This window comes from Macrobrachium rosenbergii, chromosome 14 (genome assembly GCF_040412425.1).
Source record: "Macrobrachium rosenbergii isolate ZJJX-2024 chromosome 14, ASM4041242v1, whole genome shotgun sequence".
Taxonomy (NCBI): domain Eukaryota; kingdom Metazoa; phylum Arthropoda; class Malacostraca; order Decapoda; family Palaemonidae; genus Macrobrachium; species Macrobrachium rosenbergii.
Genome location: NC_089754.1, coordinates 40,609,966 through 40,633,424, shown reverse-complemented (window position 1 = coordinate 40,633,424; position 23,459 = coordinate 40,609,966). Strand labels below are relative to the sequence as shown.

Below are 23,459 nucleotides of genomic sequence, written 5' to 3'. Positions count from 1 at the left end.
TACTGTCATTTTTACTGGACAGATACAGTAATAATAATAATAATAATAATAATAATAATAATAATAATAATAATAATAATAATAATTACACTGAATATGGAGGATCACGAAACTATGTGAAGAATTTAATCTTGTTAACACATTGGACTACAGGATAATTTTATGTTGTAACATGTAACGCAGATGAAATTGGCTGATTAACTTACCAGTTTTTATGAAAAGGCGTCACAAGTATAGAAAGAAATTTTATCAGTTTATCAAGTTTTATTGTACATTCTGAAAGAGATATGTTATTCATGTTAGTAAGCCGCAAAATGTAAACAAAAGTTGATTTTTTAAAAAGAAAAGTATAACCGAAGGGTGTTGTTGTTAAGCATCACATTAGGTTTCAAATGAACAGAAATAAAAATTAGATCGTGAGGGCCATTCATTTTAAAACATCGACAGATTCATGCCTCAATAATGGCTAAGATAAAGTGAAACAGTGTTATTTAGGTAGGAGAGAGAGAGAGAGAGAGAGAGAGAGAGAGAGAGAGAGAGAGAGAGAGAGAGAGAGAGAGAATTAAAATCCAAGTAGGAAGTTCGCGTAAAAGGTCAAGCGTCACTTCCGAAACCACGAGAGACGCCAGGAATGGCAAAGTTAAAATCTACAATGCGATGGAGAAAAAGATCAAAGATGAACAGAACCAGAGGGACAATAGATCTCCCTTTGCCTGGGAAAGTTTCATTAGATGGTTTGGAAAATAACTGGAAAGCATTGGGTGATGTTTGGTGGTGTGAACTCCAATCTTTACATTGGGTGAATTGGGTTTGGTCAGTGCCCAAATTGACGACCACTGAAAATCCCTTGACCACCTGTAGGGTCATGGCCTTGGGTTGAAGTACATTAACCCCCTGAAAAATCAGTCGTAGGAACTTGCAACATGTTTTTTGAGTCTGGTTTGAATAGCAAAGGTTAACATCGAGACCTGAGATTCCACCAAGTGAGCTAGTGTATCTTGAAGTATGATAACTCTGCATTCTTTAGTTGTATAGATACGTAAATATCACTGTCCTAAAATAAATCAAAGAAAAATTTAAGTAACAAATCATAAGCAACAACCAACAATCTCACCTTGAAAATATCCCTTCTACTTCCATTTGTTTTAAAGAGCCTCGCTCCCCTCAGTCATTACAGCCCTAGCATTCGCCTTCCTTCTTTCTCTCCAGCAGGATTCAAGAGACGTGGGAATGCCTCAGAGAGGATGGGGCCAGAATGCAAATGGGACATTTTCTGGGCGAGCCTTAATGATTGCATAGTTCTTTTATAAGTAATCTAATGGACATTCTTAATATATCGGAGTTATTAATCAGAATTATAAGACTGGTCTTTTCTACTGTGACAAGCAAGTTGATTGCTAATTTTCTATATCATACTAATTGAATTTTGCCTTTTTTATATATTAAAAATTAAAGTTATTATTTATAAAATCATACGCCCATTAAAATAATCTTTATCAACGCAATAGTATGAAAGAATGGGGACATGACATTGCGATGGAGAGTAAAATTTTGCAACAATGGGGCTGGTCAGTACTTGGACAGGTGGCCAATAGTGAACGACGGATGATGTTAGTACATAAACCCTGTGTCCGTAGTCGAAATTTACGACATGCCGTAGGAGTGTAGCGTGAACGTAACGGGTTAAAATGAGATCTATAAAACTGACAGAGAGAGAGAGAGAGAGAGAGAGTTTTATAACTACGGTGTTTTATCTTGAGTCGGTTATCTCCAGCTTTAAATGAAAACTAATGTGTCATAGTACTTGCAGGTCATTTACTTCATTACTTAGAACGTCTGTTACGCGCGATAACATCCTCTATATTTCACGGAATAAAACGGATTTTCAAAAGATTCTTCAGCACTTGAGTAATTTTTCTTCCAGTTACGTATTATGAGCATTTGCCTCTCTATTTTCACTTCAGCTAATCAGCTTTGATTGTAAAATACTTGGAATGATTAATATTTTTCCAGATAATAATTGCCATCCGAGACTTTTTTTTATGAAAAATTAACGAACTTATGTGATTATGCAAAAGAATTATATTCATAATCATCTTTATATCGGATAAATGTCTCGACTCAAGGTTCAATCTGTTTCTTCACCGAACCTCTGCAAGTGATAAGGCAAGTCGGTTATGCATAAAATCATGTGGCTGTATAAAGTTCTGCATGAGCAGTCTCTCTCTCTCTCTCTCTCTCTCTCTCTCTCTCTCTCTCTCATATATATATATATATATATATATATATATATATATATATATATATATATATATATATATATTATATTATATCGCATAAACACATTTCTTTGTATATGTATATGTATGTGTGTTTGTAAACACTCACTATATATATACATATGCGTGTGTTGTGTATGTTTATAATTGTGTTTTTTGTAAGTTCACACATACGTAAACATTAATTATGTTGTTACCTGATACAGCTAAATAAATACTTGAGGTGAGTGGGTGACATATTTCAGAATGTTATTGCAATGCAAACGCACTCATTCCGAGATGAGGCCAGTTCTTATGCAACAAGAGCGTGCATGGTGAAACATGGGAGGCTAGGACAACTTTAAGGCCATTCTTTACTGCAAAACTGAGTTAACAGTTAATGCATTAGTTGATTAATTCGAAAAGATTCGGCCCGTGTTCTCTTTTTTTACCAGGCCTCGTTACTCGTCCGGCATCAGGCATTTTTCTCCCCTACTCAATCATGCGAAGTCGTCTTGAGTAAATGATTGCTTCGTAACTTGCATTTAGAAGATCACTTCAAGTCAAGCTGATTTTGAGTGGAAAAGCTTTCGGGGAATGTTTTCTCTCCGCCAAGCGTCTCTACTTGCAAAAACTGGTATTTTTCAATTGTCGTTCATTTATCCCGAATAAATGAGGTTAATGATGACTTGATAGTTTCGTGTCTTGAAGCTCACTTCAAGTCAAGATTAAAGTCATTACGTCAGAATTAAATATCGAGTGATTGTCAGGACTTTGAGGTCGCAAATGAATGCTCAGAAAAGATTATATTCGAAAATAATTGGACACCACTATCTCCTGTTGTCTTCATTTCAGCTCATAGTAATAAAAATTCACATGAACCATTTCTGTTGTGGATCACAATGATGTCAGAGAAATGAGTCGAGTGTGTGAGTTGATCTGTGCATTGTTTGCAGTCCCTTGCATGTAGTTTTCTTGATATGCTTCTATGAACGGTTGCAGTCACTGGTTAATTTTATATTTTGGTCTTTATTCAAGAGCTTAGTTAATATCAAACATTTGTGTAAGTAGTTCAGGGCCTACGTTTGAGAGAGCTGATAGTGCATAAACATGCATACTCATAGTGTTTGAAGATATGGAAACTTTCATAATCTAAGACGATTTATGTATTCTCACCATTCATAAGCAAAGAATAATGATCAAACGTATGCGCCAACTCTTGAGTGGACATGGACAATAAACTGGATGAAACATTGAAAATGTTAGGATGACTTTAAAACCGAGCAGTTGGCTTCGTGTGACAAAGTACCGTTCTTACCAGAATTCCAAGGCATGTTGCAACCTTCAGAACACTTAGTTTTGAGATGAGATGGCTATCCTTGTGCCCTTTATCATAGCATATACCGTGGGAACACCATCAGGACCAATGGAAATGCTCAAGAGTTATTTTAATTAAGTAGTTAAACTAAGCTTCATTAACGAGAGACCAGAGGTGGGACTAGGATAAATTAAGTCTATTACATCAGAAGAATCCATAGTGCCCTGTTAACTAAGCTGTGAATTATGTTCCTTTGTGAGAACCGGAAGGCTAGCACTTTCTTCCACCACTTGATTGAATTTTTGTTTCATCAGTAATGCTTTTACTAAGTAATTTCTAAGTTAAGACTGTCAGCATCATGTTTCGTGATTCTTGTTTTAATTAACAAGTACATGAGTGGTGATCTTGATTCAGACTATCTCCTTTCATATAATTTTGAAATAATGCCAGGCTGAAGACTAAATTTATGCAAAAGGAAATAGATAACAACAGTAAAATCAAATGGGGAAAGGAAAACTTCAGTGTCATGTTGTAACCTACTAACTCTATTTGGAAACATAACGAGACGAAAGCTATCAAATTACTGTATATGAGATGATTTAACCAAGCAATTGCATTCATTTTAAACAAAAGGCCCGCGATTATTCGGACATTATTTCTAGCTCATATGGCAGTTTGGTCCAGTTGCAAAATGTGACAATGTTCAGTGCATGATTCTGAAGTGACGCACATACTGGAATAGATATTATTTTATTCGTAACGAAAAGCAGGTATAGTGTAAAGTGGTAACTAAGCTGTAAGGAGTGTGGCTAACTTATCTTAAAATCAAAATGCAGTGGCAAATATACTCTACCAATTGAAAAAAATGTGGATTTTCCATACTCGAATGAGAAAGCTATGGGAATGTTGTACAGTTTAGATCGTGTTTTATCTAAGTGAAAGTAGCTAAAGTGATAAAAACCTGTTGCAAGTTTTTCCTCACGCGAAGCTCATTCTTAAATACAGGAGGTCATTCGTAGCGCCCTCTCTCTCTCTCTCTCTCTCTCTCTCTCTCTCTCTCTCTCTCTCTCTCTCTCTCTCTCTCTCTCTCTCTCTATATATATATATATATATGTATATATTTAATATGTATGTGTATGTGTATATATATATATTATTACATATAATATATATATATATATATATATATATATATATATATATATATATATAATATATATATATAAAATATTCTATCTATTTCTATCTCTCTTATATACGTCTTTTCTTTATATTAACACTCCCTCGATGTCCGTTTCTGTCCGATTACTGTATGTCATAATTCTTCCAGCTTCTTAATGTACCAATTATCATATTATTTCCTTCTTTGCTCTGTGTTTCCATTGCTTATAATTTTTTCGTTCAGTTTTACAACATGCATTTTATCCTTTCCTGTTCATTCCTGCATCCTAAATTTCCTCCCCTTCCTCGTTTTCTCAAACACTTGTATTCCTTTTCTCCTTGATGTTTTCCTTTTTCTCTCTTAAAGTACGAGTAACGAAACGAAGAAAGGGAATTATCTAAGAAGTAGAGGATTGAGTGAAAGAAAAACAAGAAGGGAAAAGTAGAAATGAATTGTGATAGAGAAAGGAGCATAAGTAAGGAAGAATGAAGAGAGAAAACAAGAATTCTGAAATGAATGGCGAAAACGTAACTTTTTCTCTGAGGCACTTGTCAGCTAGATTAGCGCTTAGACAAAAATTAAAGATTATCTGTCTATTATTCGCTCATTAATACTTCATCCTTGACAACCAAGGGCGCTTCACATATTTAACAGATAATTTCTCATATTTTGTATTGCAACTGAACGCTGTTATAATAGCTCGTTAGCTGGTTGTATTACAGTACATCATCGAAACTTTGAAGAAGTAATGTTCTTTTGAAACACCTTAACATAATCATTATCACTGAATGAAGAATCTGGAGCGCAGTTTTATCTGACGAAAAAGTAGTACGTTTTATACCTTCGACTGTAAAGGACCTTTCAGCTATTGTCTGTTGAAGACCAATTTGCATTTTCAGCCCAGAATGATATGGGGGATGGTGGGGGCGGGTGAGTTTCATAGGGATAGAGGAAATGGATGAGATGAATTCACTATGAAAAGGGTTCTGTGGAGGAAAGGTATCCAAGAAAAAAAAAAAAAAAACAATTGTTGGTCGATCGATAGATAGGCAGGTTGAGCAAGGTACGTTTAGCGACCGGTAGTTAAATGGACCTAATATTGGAAATCGTAACCGACTGCCTTTCGCTTGAATAAGGATATCAACAACTGTTTTCTCGACCTGGTTTTTCCTGTTCCCCCTCTGACCAAAAATAGCAGCAGGAGAAGTGCAAAATTCCCACTCTTTCTCTCCCTCAGCTTCTCTGGAAGTCGAGCAAATTTCCTCAACACTCTTTTGCTGTCAGCTTTAACACACCGCCCATGCCATTTTTCCTTGGCAAAGATCATTGGCTTTTAGATTTTATTAGCTGGCTGACCGGGCTGTATAGAGGCCCTGATTCAAAAAGCCGGCCGTCAGCTAGCTATTGATTTTAGGAACGTCCTGGCATCCTTTTCGGACACAACAGGAAAAGGGACCCGGTGTGCTGTCAGCTGCTATTTGTTCGTTGTTATTAAATCGTCAGATAAATGATTTGATTTGTTTATGATAATTGCCGTTGCAGCGGTTTTGGTCATTGATGCCGATTCGGGAGATGAAGTGAGTTGTAGATTTGATTTTGAAAGTGGGGCAGTTCATTTTGTCTTTATACACACAGACATATATATATATATATATATATATATATATATATATATATATATATATATATATATATATATGTATGTATGTATGTGTGCATGTATGTTAGGTGTATGTTTATATATATATATATGTATATATGCATATATATATATATATATATATATATATATATATTTATTTATGTGTTTGTATGTATCTGTATGTTTATATGTCTATATATTTATGTTTCTATCTATCTGTCTATCTATCTGCCTATCTATCTATCTGTCTATCTATTTGTGTACCTATGTATGTATGTATGTATGTATGTATGTATGTATGTATGTATATATATATATATATATATATATATATATATATATATATATATATATATATATATATATATATATATATATATATATATATATATATAATATATATATATGTTAGATCAGTTATTATAATTATATATATTTTCTAAGGTTTTTCCTCTCACTTCATTCTTTTCCCACCGTTCTGCCAAATTGTACATCCTCTTTTCTACCATTTCAGTATCTTATCCTCTTGCTTTTCATTCCTAACAAGCAAAACGGGATACAGTTCTTAAACCCCACGTATGAGGTCATTTACGGGAATGAAGACAATAGCGAAAGAGCCAGGACTGAATTGAAAGCAGTTGTAATTAAACATCTCTCTTCTGACCTCCAAATGGATTCTACACTTTTTTAGTTTTCTGTAAAAGAAAACTATTGTGCCGGCTCTGTCTGTTCGCCGCAATTTTTCTCTCCGCACTTTTTTTTCCGCACTTTTTCTGTCCGCAATCAGATCTTAAAAACTACTGAGGGTAGAGGGCTGCAAATTGGTATGTTAATCATCCACGCTCCAGTCATCAAACATACCTCTAGCCTCAGTAGTTTTTATTTTAAGGTTAAAGTTAGCCATAATCGTGCTTCTGGAAACGATACAGGATATGCCACCACCGGCCCGTGGCTAAAGTTTCATGGGCCGCGGCTTATTCAGCATTATACCGAGACCACCGATAGATTGATCTTTTTTCGGTGGCCTTGATTATACGCTGTAGCGGCTGTACAGAAAACTCGATGGCGCTGAAGTTTCTTCGGCGCATTTTTTACTTTTTTTTTTTTCACTGATCCAGATTTGTTTTTTTGTTTTGCACTTTGGTGCCACTCAAGAAGGCAAATTCTAGATTGATGTTTTGAAAAGGCCAATGTGTCAAAATTGCATTTGGACGTGATAATCTTTGGAATGTGGTAGTTTAGTCATAATTTTTAACCATGTACTAATTGTCCGTTAAGAGTGCTAATGGAAAAACCAGAAGTGCCATAAAATTTTATCAACATGAATTATCTAAAGAGACTATTAAGTTGGTATCCACTTTCGTGGACTCATAAATAAGACTCCATTGTTGGCCTCGGCCATAAAGCCCACACAACGAGGTACAAACGGGCGGATATTGTTTTCACCTTGCCTTTATTGTGGGATAGCATGAGTTTTTCAGAGCAGATGCTAATCCACATGGCATCTCCGTCTTTCCGGACTAAGAGATGAAGTTTAGAACCCAGAATACATTCAGAGAAGAACGTTAATGTGCTTATGCATACTTCCAACGAATAGAATGCCCTTATGTAGGAAGAGAATAACGGAGCCAACTTAAGAGATGTATAGTAAAATGAAAATGAATTGGGCATTTAGACGAATAATTGTGAAAGCGAAAATTTGAATTAGACGAATATACTCCGAAAGTCTTAAATGAAACACTAAATTACACTCCATCTCTTAACGTGCAGCTAAATTTTATGCTTGCAGGACTTCAGTTTTCTGTTCTTAACAGTAAATACCTCATGATATGTATTGTATATGCATCTTTATATCATGTTGGTATTGAAGAATAAAAAATATTCTAGAGAGAGAGCTATACAACATAAGGAACTTAAGCTTCCAAACTTTATGTTGGTAGAAAAAAGTACGAAGAAATATGTGGTAAAACCCTCCCGTATAGGAATAATTATATGTGAAGAGGTATGAACATGAGGAAATAAATGCGAGAGAAGAGGAAAAAGGACGGAAATTATGAATATGAGAACTTAAATGGAAAGATTGCATATATCAAAGAATCATCACAGCACAGCTAATTATTGGAATGATGCTTTTCTGAGTGATTCTCCGAACATTACTGAATATACTCTTGGCCTTCTAAGGGCCTGATACGAGTAGCAATGGTTTCAGTGAGGTCAGTGAGCAACCTGAGTAAGTGAACTGGTGAGTGTTGTGGGAAGTAATACGCATTGCAGACGATGAACTAATTTTCATTAGTATATTAGGAAGAGAAGTATGAGTTAAGAAAACTAGATAAGTAATGGAGAAAAAGAAAGAGGAATGCTATACACAGATTAGATGATACAGACAAAAATTGAAGAGATGATGTTACAAAAACAATGAGGTGGCAAAGTAGGCGGAGAATAAGGATCAAGAGTGAAATTTAGAGAAGAAAAAGGTGAAGAGAGAGAGAGAAGACTGTATAGAAAATTGGTAAAGAGAGACAAGAAGGTAAAGAGTGAACAACGTGCAGGAGGAATGCTGTGAAAAAACAACACAAAGGCAGACGTGTTTTTCTTAAAATCCACCAAATAATATTCACCTGTAATAGTATAAAGTCCTGCTGATTTTTCCGTAATCGATAGAATAGCCATAAAGATACTTTTTGGGTATTGGAGAAATTATGAAACAGCCCTTGGTAAATCGATAGACTCCTACATGATAATCAGTTCATAAATAATTTCAGGTGGTCTTGGCTAATTATTGCTAGGAGTGATATTGATTTAACCCTTAAAATCTCGTATGCCTTGTGGTTGCAGCTTGTATAGTCATGTCCTTGCTACGTATAAGTCACCAGGAATTTATTTTGTAATAAAGATAGCTGCAATGAATAACCTTATATGAAAAAAGCGTATAAGTATAATGAAAAACAGCCTAAATACACAGCAAAGCAGAGACAATATAAACTGCTTGCCCCTTCAACCTTCTGCGACTTCAACTCTGATGTTTGCCCGGAACACTTGAAGAGTGTACACAGCCAGACATTTACATTCTCCTCTCTCGAAAGTGTCGAGCAAAGTTTCGAAACGCAACACGAGAAATCCTTCAAGATCAATGTCGGCAAGGAGAACCAAATGCAAGAAAGGCACGAGAACTGTTTTTGTCTTTTCAGTGATGAAACCAAAAAAACTTCTCCAAGAATAGAAGCGCTGACTGTAGTTAAATAAAATGGACTTTTATTTCAAAGTAGGTCAAAACTAAATATAGTAAAATGAGAACGTCTTCCGTTAATGGCAAGAAGAAGAAGACTTTTTCAATTACGTAAGCAGTGAGAGAAGCCTCGGTTGGATCAAGTAGGTCAGTGCTAAATATAGACAGTCATTTACTGGCGCTGGTAATATGGCTGACTTTTCCTACCTCAAAGAGATCCATGGTGGAGGGTGCCCTGTCACCAAAGGGAAGTCAGTGGGTATCATAGTCTTAATGATGCAAGATAATGGCCATCTTTTGAGAACGCAGAGGCCTTGTCCGACTGCCAGAAAATCGGCGAAACCCTTTTGACATGAAACATCTTGGGTAAAGTGTGGTATCCCGGATATCATAGAGATTTAATGATGCGGGCTAATGGTTCTCTCTTTACGAATATAGAGTTGCATCAGTGACTGATCGCACAGGCTTTTCCAAGAGTGTAAAATGTCCGGTTTATGAAGTAATGGTCTGATGTATGGCAAAGTGGTTAAATTGACATCGTTTTTTCCTTAATTTCGATAAAACTATTAGAAAAGGCTGCTGTTGGTACATGGCTTATTAATACGAAACCAAAACCCAGTTCAGAACCTAATGTCATTAAGGTTCTCCTTGAGGTGTTCATGGTGATATGGGTTGACATCGATTCCAAGTACAAATTCTGAATTCGACAGGAATATGTACAGCAGGGTCAAAATGGTTATGACAACCGGATATCACTGTATTTAACCCTATGGTTAATTACAATTCCTCTTGGGTATAAGTTGTTTCTGAGATACGAGTTGTTTCTGAGATATTTACGAGTATAGTATAATTATAAGTTATATATATATTTATATATGTATATATATATATATATACATACATACATGCATACATACACACACATATGTGTGCGTGTACTGTATGTGTGTGTACCATTGCATATATTTGATTACCCGTTTGTGAGCAAGTTCGTCATATATCACAGGTCGATCAACAGTAGCTACATAAACTAAGCCCCATACTACCCGTCGTTATTGTGTATTCCTCAAGTAAAATAGAGTCATTTCTAGATATATCTCAAGTGTGGAGTGGAAGAGTGGCTCTTGGGGAGAAGAAATTTCTGGCCAATTAGAGAACCCTGAATAACAAGATCTGACTGGCAGTGGCAATTAAGGAATTTTAGGCCAATTAGGGAAAGACCGAACAACATGTTGGTCTGAAAACCGCCATTTTACTTTTATGTATATAAAGTTAATCTGTGCCCTCTCTTGTACACGACATTATCATTGCATCAAGATATTGTATACATGTTTCCGCACGTGGTATTTCAGATTCTGAGCGTCCATTTTCTGCATTTTCTCTATATAATAACATTAATGTTGGCAAGTTATTTCTTTGATTTCTAACACTGGGTTTTTGATCGACTGGGCCTAAGTAGATACAAGATTTCAAGCCAGTTGGGAAGGCTACAGAAGCCACTGGGTTTAAAAGTCCACAGAATGGGGAACAGAAAACTCTTGACACTTATCACCAGAAATAATGTTAACCCAACTGGATTTTGACACCATAAAGTAACAAAGTAACTTCAAAGGAATTATCGATTTTTTTTAGATACTTAATTGATATACGAACCGTGACAGATAGACTGAACGCCTATTAGTGGGCAATAAATATAACAAAGCCTCTTATTTTTTTCATTGACACATGCATAAGATAAGGTATTCATATTTGTCCCCAAGAAAACATTCTCGAATAAATCTTCATAAAAAGAAAAAAAATAATTAGAGAACTCAGAATATTTCACAAAAAGAAACATGAGAAATAAAAGACTCATAAGAGAGTACTTAATGAAACCAGTAAAACTGACAGACGATGACTCCAGCTCAAATCATCAAGAGATGATGGATCAAAACTCCAGGAAGGTTGGTTGAAGTTGACTCAATTCACGGCTGCCACTTCGGCCTGCCCACACTAGCAGGAACTGTCGCGCCTTTCACATATGCAAAATAGGTTGTAATGGGAAACGGGGTCTTGTTGGAGGCTCGAGCACACACGCATGTACGCACATACGCACGCACGCCCACGTACACACACAGAGAGAGAGAGAGAGAGAGAGAGAGAGAGAGAGAGAGAGAGAGAGAGATTCTTAAATACAATAGATAAATGCAGTAATGGAAACGGGAACTTCTTAGAAGCTACCGCACACAAGTACACACACACACACACAAACACACACAGTCACAGATTATTTGACAGCATATCTTAAGAACTACTAACTTCTTGGTGGTTCGAGGAGAGAGAGAGAGAGTACTTGATAGCGGAACTTATGAACTACAATATGGAAAACAAACTTCTTGGTGGCTCGAACAGAGAGAGAGAGAGAGAGAGAGAGAGAGAGAGAGAGAGAGAGAGAGAGAGAGAGAGAGAGTATTTGACAGCATATCATAAGAACTACAATATGGGAAACAAACTTCTTAGTGGTTCGAGCAGAGAGAGAGAGAGAGAGAGAGAGAGAGAATGAAGAACATTTACAATCGTATATTTGCATAATAGCAAATATACTGTACTAAAGTTGCACCAAAGATTAGCGAAACCAGTGACCAGTAGTTATCGACAGTAGTAATAATGGTGTGGTCAAGTTTTGTATTCATAACTTAGTCCGTTAATCAATTAGTGACGTAGGTAGAGATTTACTCTCGAAGATTTTAGAAGAAACAGGGCACTGATTAAGAAAAAGTAATACCGAGAACACGATTTAGGGAATGGATGAATGGAGAAATTAACAAATAAATAAATGCCAATTGTATAGACCAGTGGTTCCCAACCTTTTTTTGGCCATGCCCTACCTAGAATCACCTCTAAAATCCTGATGCCCCCTGTGGTGATAGATAATTGTTATATTCACGTTGAGGAAGCCTTAAAGGCCATTAAACTGATTTAAACATTCTCGGATTGGCCCCCTTAAAAATCAGATTACCCTGGGGCGTACACCCTACGTTGGGAACCACTGGTATAGAATATAGCAACGCAGTTGATATTGTTTGAAATAATTTGCTTTGTTAAACATCTTGCAGCATCACCAAACACTGAACATAAAAACCTCAGAGTAACATTGTAGTAACCACGACGTTACTCTTAAGACTATCAACTGAAGATTTTCAGTATGAAAGAAATGGGAAACGAAATACGAATATAAATTAGTAAAAAAAAAGTATCGTAATGTAATAATCATAGGGTATCACAATCATCCTTACCTTTGGCATTAGCGATACGTGTTGTTGTGTGTTGTTCATCCTCTTATCGTTTTCTTCTACTTCCTCTTCATCTCGGTCAGGTTCATCCTCTTCCGTAGGTCGTTAGGTGCAAAAGAGACGGAAATCTTCTTTAGGATAACTATGGCAGTGCAATTCTATCTTCATAAATCTTCTTCGTAGTACCGTCGGTAGTGGTAAGTTCCTTCTAGTTGGTCTGCTTCTTCTTCTTCTTCTTCTTCTTCTTCTTATTTTTCTTTGTTTTTTCGGCTCGAATCCGAAAGGACGTAACTCGAGTTCGATCCCCGAACTCTCATACTTGCCAGTTCGTGCCCATTCTTCTTGGGAGTTCTCGAACCTCATTCTTTTCCGTTCCTTATTTCTCATTTTTTTTTTTTTAACAATTTAGGTGTAAATCCATAAATAAGTCTGGCTAAAACGTGCAATGATTGGAAATAGGGGGCAGGAAGTAGATGGACGAAAGAGAAAAGGATAAAGAGAGAGAGAGAGAGAGAGTCGTGAAGAAGGAAGGACTCGAAGGTTGTCTTACTTACAGAAGGAGAGGGAGATGACGAGTCGCGTCATTGCGAAGAGAGAGGTCTAAAAAGGCTTGGAAAAAGGACTTGACTTACAGTAATAACAATATCTATATATCGATACTCAAAAAAGGTAATTGATAATGATAAAAAAACGCTTTAACAACAGTCGCTATCACATTTGGAAGATGAAAAAGAGAGATCTAATGTACAATAATATACAAGGAGAGAATGATAAGTATCTCGGCTGTGTCTTTGTTAGTTTGTTCTTCTCTTTTTTTTTCTTTGCAAACAAATACTACTCTTGTGACTAGGTTATGAAAATGCAAAATACACCCTTTATAAATGCATAGATTACATTAATACGAAAGAATTCAAAGTGGATTTAAAAACGTAATTTCTACTAAGAGCTAATTTTTAAAAGATTCTTGTTTTTTCTTTTTATTTCCTTTTGAGGCGAAGGGTGATGAGGAGGGGAGGGCGGGGGGGCGGGATTTCGGGGTGGCCTGGGACAGAGGAATCGGGCTTGTTGAGTCTAATGGGGCAGTTGATACTAATGGGCCGGGAGTTGAGGGGGAGGAGGGGAAGTGATTCTAATGGGAGTGGTGATAAGAGGCGAAATTCGGACTCTCCGGTGGGCTCTGCAATGGAAGAGAAAAAATACAAAATTGAAGCAAAACTTCTTTCAAAATATCAAAAAAAAAAAGCTGTTAACAGCACAAGAAAAAAATACCAAGGCAAAAAAATTCTTATTAAAATGTTGTTTACTGTTAGGAGTATTCAAAACAATATTACATCATTGTGAAAATTGTGAGACATCACTTTGACAAAGGTTTACCAAAATGTAATTCTTTGTAAGACTGAAAATGTTCTCTTTTTTCTTTCCATCAAATGTCTTTATTTAAAAGAGTGCCTTAATATGTGGTGTTAGTTACAAAAAAACTTAGCTTAGTATAAAGGGAATCTATCATCTAGATTTGGAAAACTGGTGCATGTTATAGACCATTCAGCTGGGTAGAGAAAGGACAAGTGAATAAGGAATTTGTCATTGGAAATAATGGAATCACTGTCTTGTTAATATATCGTTAATTTCATAGAGAATTATATGAATTTAAGTGAATGGGAAAATCGGTTAGAAAAAAGAACCACGTGCAAAAAAATAAATGGAAAAAATCTGATGGATACAAGTCTAACAAGAGAAAACCAGAAAGCGTCCGCATTTTCCTTTGAGCTAATTGATGCTGGACTAAAATGCATTTACCAAAGAAGATCTACGATAATCAGACAGGCTAGAAGCAGCGCCACTCGTAATGTTGCTAACACTCAGCCCAACTTATTTGCGACGAAATACATGTAAGTGACTTAAAGCTAATTGACACCCAGGGAAATGCGAGTCAGAACCACAGAGCAAGTCTACATCTACGACGAAGAGATGTCTTCAACTAATTCTTATAATTATATATATATATATATATATATATATATATATATATATATATATATATATATATATATATATATAAGTATATATACATATACATATATAATATATGTATATATATATTTATTTGTATATACATATACTGTATATGTATTGATTTATATGCATGTATATGTATATACATTATATATATATATATATATATATATATAATATAATGTACAGTATATTTATATATATACATATATATGTATAAATATGTACAGTATATACATATTTATATAGATATAATTTGTATATATACATATATTTATATATATATGCATTTATATATATGTATTATATATAATATATATATATATATATATATATATTATATATATATATATATATATATATATATATATATATATATATATATATATATATAATGAAAATAAACATTGTTCAGACGTGTTTGTGACGTAGGAGTTTGTGGTTATTTTCGAACGGCAACTTTCTTTTCAATAGCAAAGTCCGATAGAATGTAAATCTTTTGCTCTTTTCTATTCTAGGCCCGAAGAAACAAGTAAAAAAGGAAAATTAAGTAAAAAGGGTGGATCTTAAGCAGGAAGGAATTGATGATTAATAGGCCTAAGGTTCATCCAGTTTGAGACACTGCAATTCACGCAGAGAACGTAGATTAATTCTATAAGGGAATGTGTATGCTGAGTATTAAGAAAATAGGTCCTATTTCAGCACCACTCAGAACACCGTTATTATTCAGTTCTGCGGGAATACAGAGCTCCCAATCACTTCGGAAAGTATTAGAGCAACATCAGCAAGTTGATCGGTTTATCTCACAAACATGGGATCTGGGTTAATTGGCATACGGCCGGTGTGTTCAGAGGGTTCGGGAGTTCTGCTTGAAGGCAATTGCTTCAAACTCCTCTTAGAATCTCGACACAGTTTACCTTTTTAGCGATTCAAACGTAATTAAGTCTTCGATTGTGTACTTAAAAAATCACAATATATCTGTCTAACGCTGTCAGTTTCTTTCCCTGCTACCGTACGTCCCTATTGGGGGTTGGAAGTTTTAAATTAATATGTTCCCTTGAGCCAACATTGTTTGCAGTCTTCTAACGCGGAAAGCTCCAGACGACAAACAAGATTTTTTATATAGTAATCGCTTCATCCGTTTTACTTTCTGTTCGTTCTCTCGGTCCTTTCCTATTTAGCTGTCCAACTTCTTTAACCTTTCTATAAATCAATTTTCATATATTTAAGAATTTTTCATGGGAGGCTATTAGTTAAAAAATGTGACACAGTGGTCTCAGCAAAGTAAATAAATATTAATAATAATAAAATCAAGAGTTAGAAATGGGACCTAGTGGTCTTGCTACTTGCTGAACTACTTTTTATCAATGTCAGTAAAAGCATATATAGCCCTTTTCATCTCCTATAAGAGACTGACTCCCCAGCACTTTGGCAAGAGACTGGGGTCAAAGCTAACGCGCCGTAATGTATTTGTACCCATCTACCTCATATTTATTGCCCATAACTTACACAGTATATTCAGTCGACATAGGGAATTTCCCTAAAAGCCACGATGTCACCTATCTTGCGTTATATATTCCCTGGTACAACGACGTGTCTGTTTTCCACTTCCATGTCGAAACAGAACACTTGCTTTCACGAATGGTTGTACGCAAGGGTCTTGCTTGATAATTGTACGTTTGCCGGGCGAATATGGTTTACCTCGTATTGACTCTAGAAATGTATATATATATATAAATATATATATATATATATATATATATATATATATATATATATATATATATATATATATATATATATAGGCCTATATATATTATGGATGTATGTGCTTAATTTTCAGGTTATTCCATGGGCATCCACAGGGATGTATTTTTTATCTCTGATTATATATCTTTTAGTTCCATTGTCAACAGTTCATTTTTAGTTAGCTTCTTTTCTTGTATTAATATCCTTTGTTTCGGTTCATGTTGACCCTTACTACATTCTCATAAGAATTTGGCCCTTTATTCTTTACTGTCCTTTTGGTATGTTTATTTCGAGGATTATTAGCCCTTATTAAAGTGTCGATTTTCATCTGTTCCACATATCTAATTTGATAGTATTGTCATAATCATTGTTGGCCTTGTTTCATCTGCCGGTATATATATATATATATATATATATATATATATATATATATATATATATATATATATATATATATATATATAATATATATATATATATATATATCATATTAAATATTAAATTTGACTCACATCAGGATTGAACCCTATATTTCAATATATATATATATATATATATATATATATATATATATATATATATATATATATATATATATATAGCATATGCATACATACATATGAACGATTATTTAAACGGAAAACACCTGCAGCGCCATAAACTTGCAAAACAAGCAACATCAATAAAGCATAATTATATTGCCTCCTGATTATGCTGCACCACGCCACTTTGTAACAATTTCACTTAACTGAATGTGAATGGATACAGCGCCTTGATTTGTTTCATAAACAAAAACGAAACATTGACACGTGCGATCGAAACAATACGAAATTAAAAAGTGTACCCAGATTTTGAGTCGATACTAAGATTAGCAGGACAATGGCCTCTGGAGCCTTTACTCTTTCCCGTAGGGGTAATGTTTCTTTGTCCTTCACAAAATAAAGTAAGCATTACTGAAACTCGCCCCAGATCTCGATAGTCTAGTATGAGTAGTAATTAGAAACAGCGAGGGTCGAGAAGCTAAGTATTTGTGCAAATGAGTAAATAAGTCGATTACCTTAAAGTGAAACATGTTCTCATTGTATATTTTCCACGAGTTATTATTCATCTCTCCTCCGTCACTCGTTCGTCTTCAAGCGAGGTCGTTGCTCTCTGGAGATCTTACATCTCTTCTGAATGTGAGAGTTCGTATTCAAACGAATAGTCTAAAATTCATGGCAACGAGCTCATTGGAAATCGATGTTTTAATAATCATTGTTTGTAAAAATGCGTGACAAATTACCATTCAAATACAAGTGTCATTACTATGATATACTGAGACCGGTGATAGACCCAGGTGGTTGAAGGACAACGTCCTGAAAAGTCTACTAGTTGAACAATACGACTTGAATGAGGTGAGTCGTCCGGTACGAGTGACAATGAGTACCAGTGAGAACCAATGCCCGACAGATTGTGTAAAATTGCCAGTAAGCTTATATTAGGGGCAAAAACTCACACCCAAAAGAAACAGTCTCACGACAATCAAAAATATGTCTTTGAAACGCGAGTCTCCTCTTCCAGTAGGCGGCTTTAACGTTCTCTGCGTATTGATTGTGCGATGCCAGGCACGCGACATGTCATGAAAGTTTAGGACATTTTCTTCGGAAAGCTACGATAACCCAGTCTGCTAAAACATCTTGGATATTTTGGCTTTTTTTTCCGTTGCGCTCTGTTAAAATTATAGCTTATTAGAGAATCTGGAGAAATTGTGAGGGCATCTCATTAAACACATACATATATATATGTATATATATATATATATATATATATATATATATATATATATATATAATATATATATATATATATATATATATATATATATATATATATATATATATATATTAACATATTTGTGTATGTATATATACACACTGTATATGCGTGTGTTTGAGTGTGAGAATATACTTACTCATATACCTTCACGAATTCTCCATATTCACTAATAATCTATATATGAACGCGCATTCGTGCAGTACTGTAATTTCCCAGTATAGCATTGTATTGGTAAAAATAAGCTCCTGTGCATAAAATGATATATAAATGCATCCATGCAAATAATAACATTATAATTAATTACGATTTTATGCAAGAAAATACAAATTCTACTGGTATAGCCATATTCACATGTATTGAATAATCGAAGAGGCATCACGGTACATTGACTGAAGTTACCCATGTAGAAAACGTAAATAAAGAAAACAGTGAGGACCAGAGAAAACGTAGCTCTTTGTAGGGGTAAACTCATATGTTCCTAGATTCATGGTTTATATCTGCCAAAACAGAGTTATCAAATCACATGAGTTTGGGATAGGAAAAATCAAAATAAGGGCACAGATAAAGGAGAAAAATTTGTGAAATATATAAAGAACACATTTTAGCTGTAATTTTATGTCGATGAAGTTGAATTAAGCCCAAACATTTTTAATTTTCTACACCTCACGAGATAGAAGTGCTCTTCATTCATTAATCAGCATTGGAAGAATATTTTACAATTTTACGAAAGTGAAAAAGGTTACGATCATGACGTAGAGAAACGCTTTCGTTAACATAAAATGAATTCTTCTAAAAGCGTCGTTGTCCTATTCCATGGCCAAACCAACTTAATCAACAATACTCTGAAACAAGAAAGTTTCGCCGAAGTTGTCAGAGGACAGGGAACCATTATAGTTTGAAAAGGACATGCGGACAACTCTCGCTTTGTCTTTAACTTCAGCCGGGCTGTTTCACAAAAGTAGGAACCCCATTGTTACCAGCAAACATTAAATATTAATTTTGAAACTTTTGCGCTCCCCGAGTTTCTTTAGAGAATTTTCCATTCTTGAATTCTTATTTGGCTGTTACGTTATTCATCGTTATGAAAACGGGTATTTTGTGACAGAGGAAGGTACTCGTTCATGAGGTAATACTGCTTTTTTTTTTTTACTTAACCAACGGAATTTTAATATTTAATGGCGGATGGATCCATGATAGAAGCATTAAATGGCGTTCAGTTAAACTAGTCTGCAGTGTTTTTTTTTCCAAGTGGTTTAGCAATACGCAAATGTTTTAGAGGCACTGGTTAAGTTTCACGGAATTAGTTGACACCTCGTGATGAACTGATAAATAATAATAGAATTGGTTCATGACGTACGAAGGATAGAGACGAAAATGTTGCGGGACAAGTCAACCGTCATTACAGTACATTGATATTTGATAGTATATTTATAACTTATAAAGAAATCTTGTAATTATCTAAAAGAAAAGTTTTCAAGAAAATGCGGAAAATTTAACATGAAGTAGAATTTATTACTAAAAGTTAAAAGGAAGTCATAGACAAGGTTAAAAGCGCTGACCATTACTTTAAAGGCATTGGTTGATAGTCAGGAGGAGGAATTTGCGAATACCTTTATAAAATGGGCTAATAATCAGATACAATGAGCAAATATTCGTTAAAATAAATTAGGCAAACAATTTGATGCAAATGCTGAGAGCATATAAAGCAATAATTCATGAACAGGTAAGAAGATTGTCAAGTAATAAGTCAGATGAATAACTCCATAAATACAAGTATTTTATAGAGTAGGCCGCAACATGCAGGGTAGAGAGTCGATATTTTTCAACAGTGAGTCAATAATTGATGAAATGATGTATCATTCCGGCATTGGAGTTGCACAATAGCCAGATACATGACATTCGACAAGACATTGTATAAGCATTAGGTTTAGAAAGGGAAGTGAATCCTTATGCCCGTGAATTTATAAATCACGAGAGTAAACATTATCTCGTATGACAAAGGCATTGCTATTTAAACGATTAACATCACTGCTTCAGATGTAACTTAACCAAAATAATCTTTCTTTACGTACATCATACACGCAATTAACGACTGTAGCGCCGTGAACTCTGCGGTGAAGGCTTTCCCAATTTCAATTAATATTTTTTGTACGAATTTAAACATCGAGATCCAGCCGACCCACTAAAGTAACATAAGTGTAGTACACTACTGTAAATAGTAAGGTTAACTGAATTCACGCAGAGATCTTTGTGAATATGCAGTATGAAAAAACAGTACACAGACCGGCTATATGTTTTTAGCTAATTTAACTTTTCTATCAAGCTTGTTTGTCGTCAATTAAGAACACTAGGGGACACCTTTCTTGCAAGGACTGAACTTGATTTGGGTTGCCATAGCCCATCTTTGTATTTTCACAATAAGAAATCAAACTGGACAGTTAGAACCACAGATGAACAAAAATATGCCTTAACAGAAATGAATTGTGTCACACATGTAAGTCATCTTTTTTTTTTTTTATAGATATGGTAGCCTTCTTTACTAGGTAATCTGAAGTGAATCATATAAAGTATATCTTATCTGAAAGGCGATTTCAACAGCTTAAGAGCAGCATAATCTAAGATAAATAGCCCTAGATTTAACAACAATATATACATTAACAGCAATACTAGCAAAGGCTTAGATTATCTAATAATTTTCCTCAACAAAATCTCGACATTCGTGGTATGAATTCTGGCGGAAGGTTTCGGTTGTCAAAACGCAAATTTCAGAGTTGGTGAATGATAGCGACCACACCTTTTGGGGCAGCGAAAAAGAAACCCACACTAGGAATCTAGATACAGGTGCGAGTGGTAGCAGACCGGCTTTGCGTGATTTCGTGGAATGCAGGTGTCTAGATTATTGAGTTTGTCGAGCGGATTACGTCATTCTGTAATCCATTTTCCAGTCACTGTTTGTTGCACAGAATCCAGAGGGCATCATATCCCTTTCCACACCACAGCACACTTAGGGCAAGAGCCTTCATCTAAGCCAGTCAGCCAACCACTATTTTTCTTCTCATAGAAAATACAGTTGCACCTCATTCTCCATATTTCATAATGACAGTCGCTCTGGCATACTTTTACGTATTAGCAAATTAAATCAATATTTGTATATTGAAGTTATGATGATTACTGAATCACGTTTCTAATTATATTTATCGTACAATAAGAGTTAAAGGAAAAGCTTGTATTTCTCAAACATATTGATCTTTAAGCAAGGTTTCATTCAATATTTTTTTATATTAACAGTTTAAAAGCAATGACTAACAGGTAATATTTTTTAAATAGAATTGTAGATGATTAGTGTGTTCTTAACTTACTGTAGGTATTCATGGATTATGACATTCATGAAAAATTTGGTGTCTGAGGCACCTTCTCTAGTTGAGACATACAGACCATTACTTAAGATATAGAGATCATTCCTTTAGATTCAGTGGCTAAGAATGATTTCACAGAGAGTAAGAAACGTCTGTTACAAGAATATATACACAATGCTAGAAATTTTATTATACTGTATATATATATATATATATATATATATATATATATATATATATATATATATATATATATATATATTGGATATGACTTTTTCGCTGTAAATAAGTCAAGTTTTACAGAAACGCCCACCAGAGTGGCCTAATCCTCGAAATTTTCAAAACTGATTCTCGAAATCTTATGCGTAAGAATTACCCTTCTTTAAAATGTCATCATTCCAGGCACAACTTCAAAGAAACGCAAAATTTAAAGCTAACACTTCGTCATCTAAAGGTGTTTACAGAGAGATCTATATCTGAATGCCAAAGTACTAAGCCTTAAATAACAAAGTCTAACAATCAACAATCACAAAACGTAGCCATGCTTCTTTAAGTACGTCTAAGTCTTCGTTTGCACTAGGAAACTTACTCTTGTTATAGAGTCGTCTAATAGCGATTATTCTGATGTAGAAAAAGAGAAAAAAGAGAAATTACGATCAAAACATGAGGATTGGAAGTATCAAACTGAATCAAGGGCATTAGCAAGTCCTACCTTTGTCTACACTCCTCCTCAATGTCTGTAAAATGACCTAATGAGATTCAAGATACTTGGTGAGATAGACGACCAACTCTAGGTTGAATTGGACAGTGACATAAGATAATTCCCCAAGTTAATTCATGGTAAGAGACTGGACAGAGAGAGAGAGACTGGACAGAGAGAGAGAGAGAGAGAGAGAGAGAGCGATCATGGAATTGGAAATCAGAGGATAGCGGTCAGTTTAGATTAGGCCGACCTCATGCCAGCACGACACGTGACCCAAAGGTGGTTCTCCGAACGCGGGCCCAACCAGCTGAGAGGAAATCAGAGGAAGAGGAGTCCGAATGTGATGCAATAAAGACGAAAGGTGGGAACGATTTGACGATTAGAAAATAAAGATAAAAAATGATAAGTAAAGAACGAAGGAATGAGATTTTACTGGGATTAAATAATTCAGTGATACAGGAAAATATCGTCAACAGAAAATACAGAATCATTGCCAAACATTTTTCAGAAATAAAAGGGAAGAAAAAGCGAAGGACCCGAACAATTTCAGCAAAAGCTTGCGGATATCTTTATGTTTTAATTAGGATTGTTGAAGAATGATGTTGCCGAAGGGACGGGCAGTATAATGCACTTATTTGCTGCCTGCCCCATGAAAACAGAAAATGTAAAAAAAAAGTTGGAAGGAAAACCATGGAACGAGTGATATTATGGATAAAAATCTCTGTTAGACTTAGTACACGAAACGAGAAGCACGTTTTAAGAAGTTTGAATAAACAGAAAATTAAAATCAATATATGCAGGAGCGAAGATTTTTAGAATTACTGTCCATTTTAGATGGTTCAGTGACCAACTGCCAAAGAAGTTCTCTTGAAGAAGAAAAAAAGGAATTTTGGTGAAATATTGCAGGTGTTTGTGAACAGTATTGAAGAAATCGTATCTTGA

General features: G+C 35.0%; 3 protein-coding genes across 6 annotated transcripts in view; 1 reads left to right on the top strand and 2 right to left on the bottom strand.

Annotated features, from left to right (window-relative positions):
- Positions 1 to 13,132, bottom strand: part of LOC136846002 (protein stoned-A) — a 65,480-nt gene extending 52,348 nt beyond the window's left edge. Inside the window, exon 1 of the mRNA XM_067116589.1 lies at positions 12,885 to 13,132. The gene's annotated coding sequence lies outside the window, so the exon portion shown is untranslated. The remainder of the gene's footprint in view (positions 1 to 12,884) is intronic.
- The window catches only part of LOC136846005 (substance-K receptor-like), a 289,880-nt gene that overhangs the window by 80,109 nt on the left and 186,312 nt on the right, over positions 1 to 23,459 (top strand). The gene's annotated exons all lie outside the window — the stretch shown is intronic.
- The window catches only part of LOC136846001 (serine/arginine repetitive matrix protein 1), a 166,528-nt gene continuing 156,201 nt past the window's right edge, over positions 13,133 to 23,459 (bottom strand). Inside the window, exons 4-5 of one of the 3 annotated variants that reach the window (XM_067116587.1) lie at positions 22,404 to 22,435; positions 13,940 to 14,058 (exon numbers count right to left, since the gene is read on the bottom strand). In XM_067116587.1, coding sequence (XP_066972688.1) covers positions 22,421 to 22,435 — 15 coding nt within the window. In that variant the 3' untranslated portion in view covers positions 13,940 to 14,058; positions 22,404 to 22,420. Of the gene's footprint in view, positions 14,059 to 22,403; positions 22,436 to 23,459 lie in introns of all 3 variants that reach the window. The other 2 variants (XM_067116585.1, XM_067116586.1) reach the window with 2 other exon arrangements.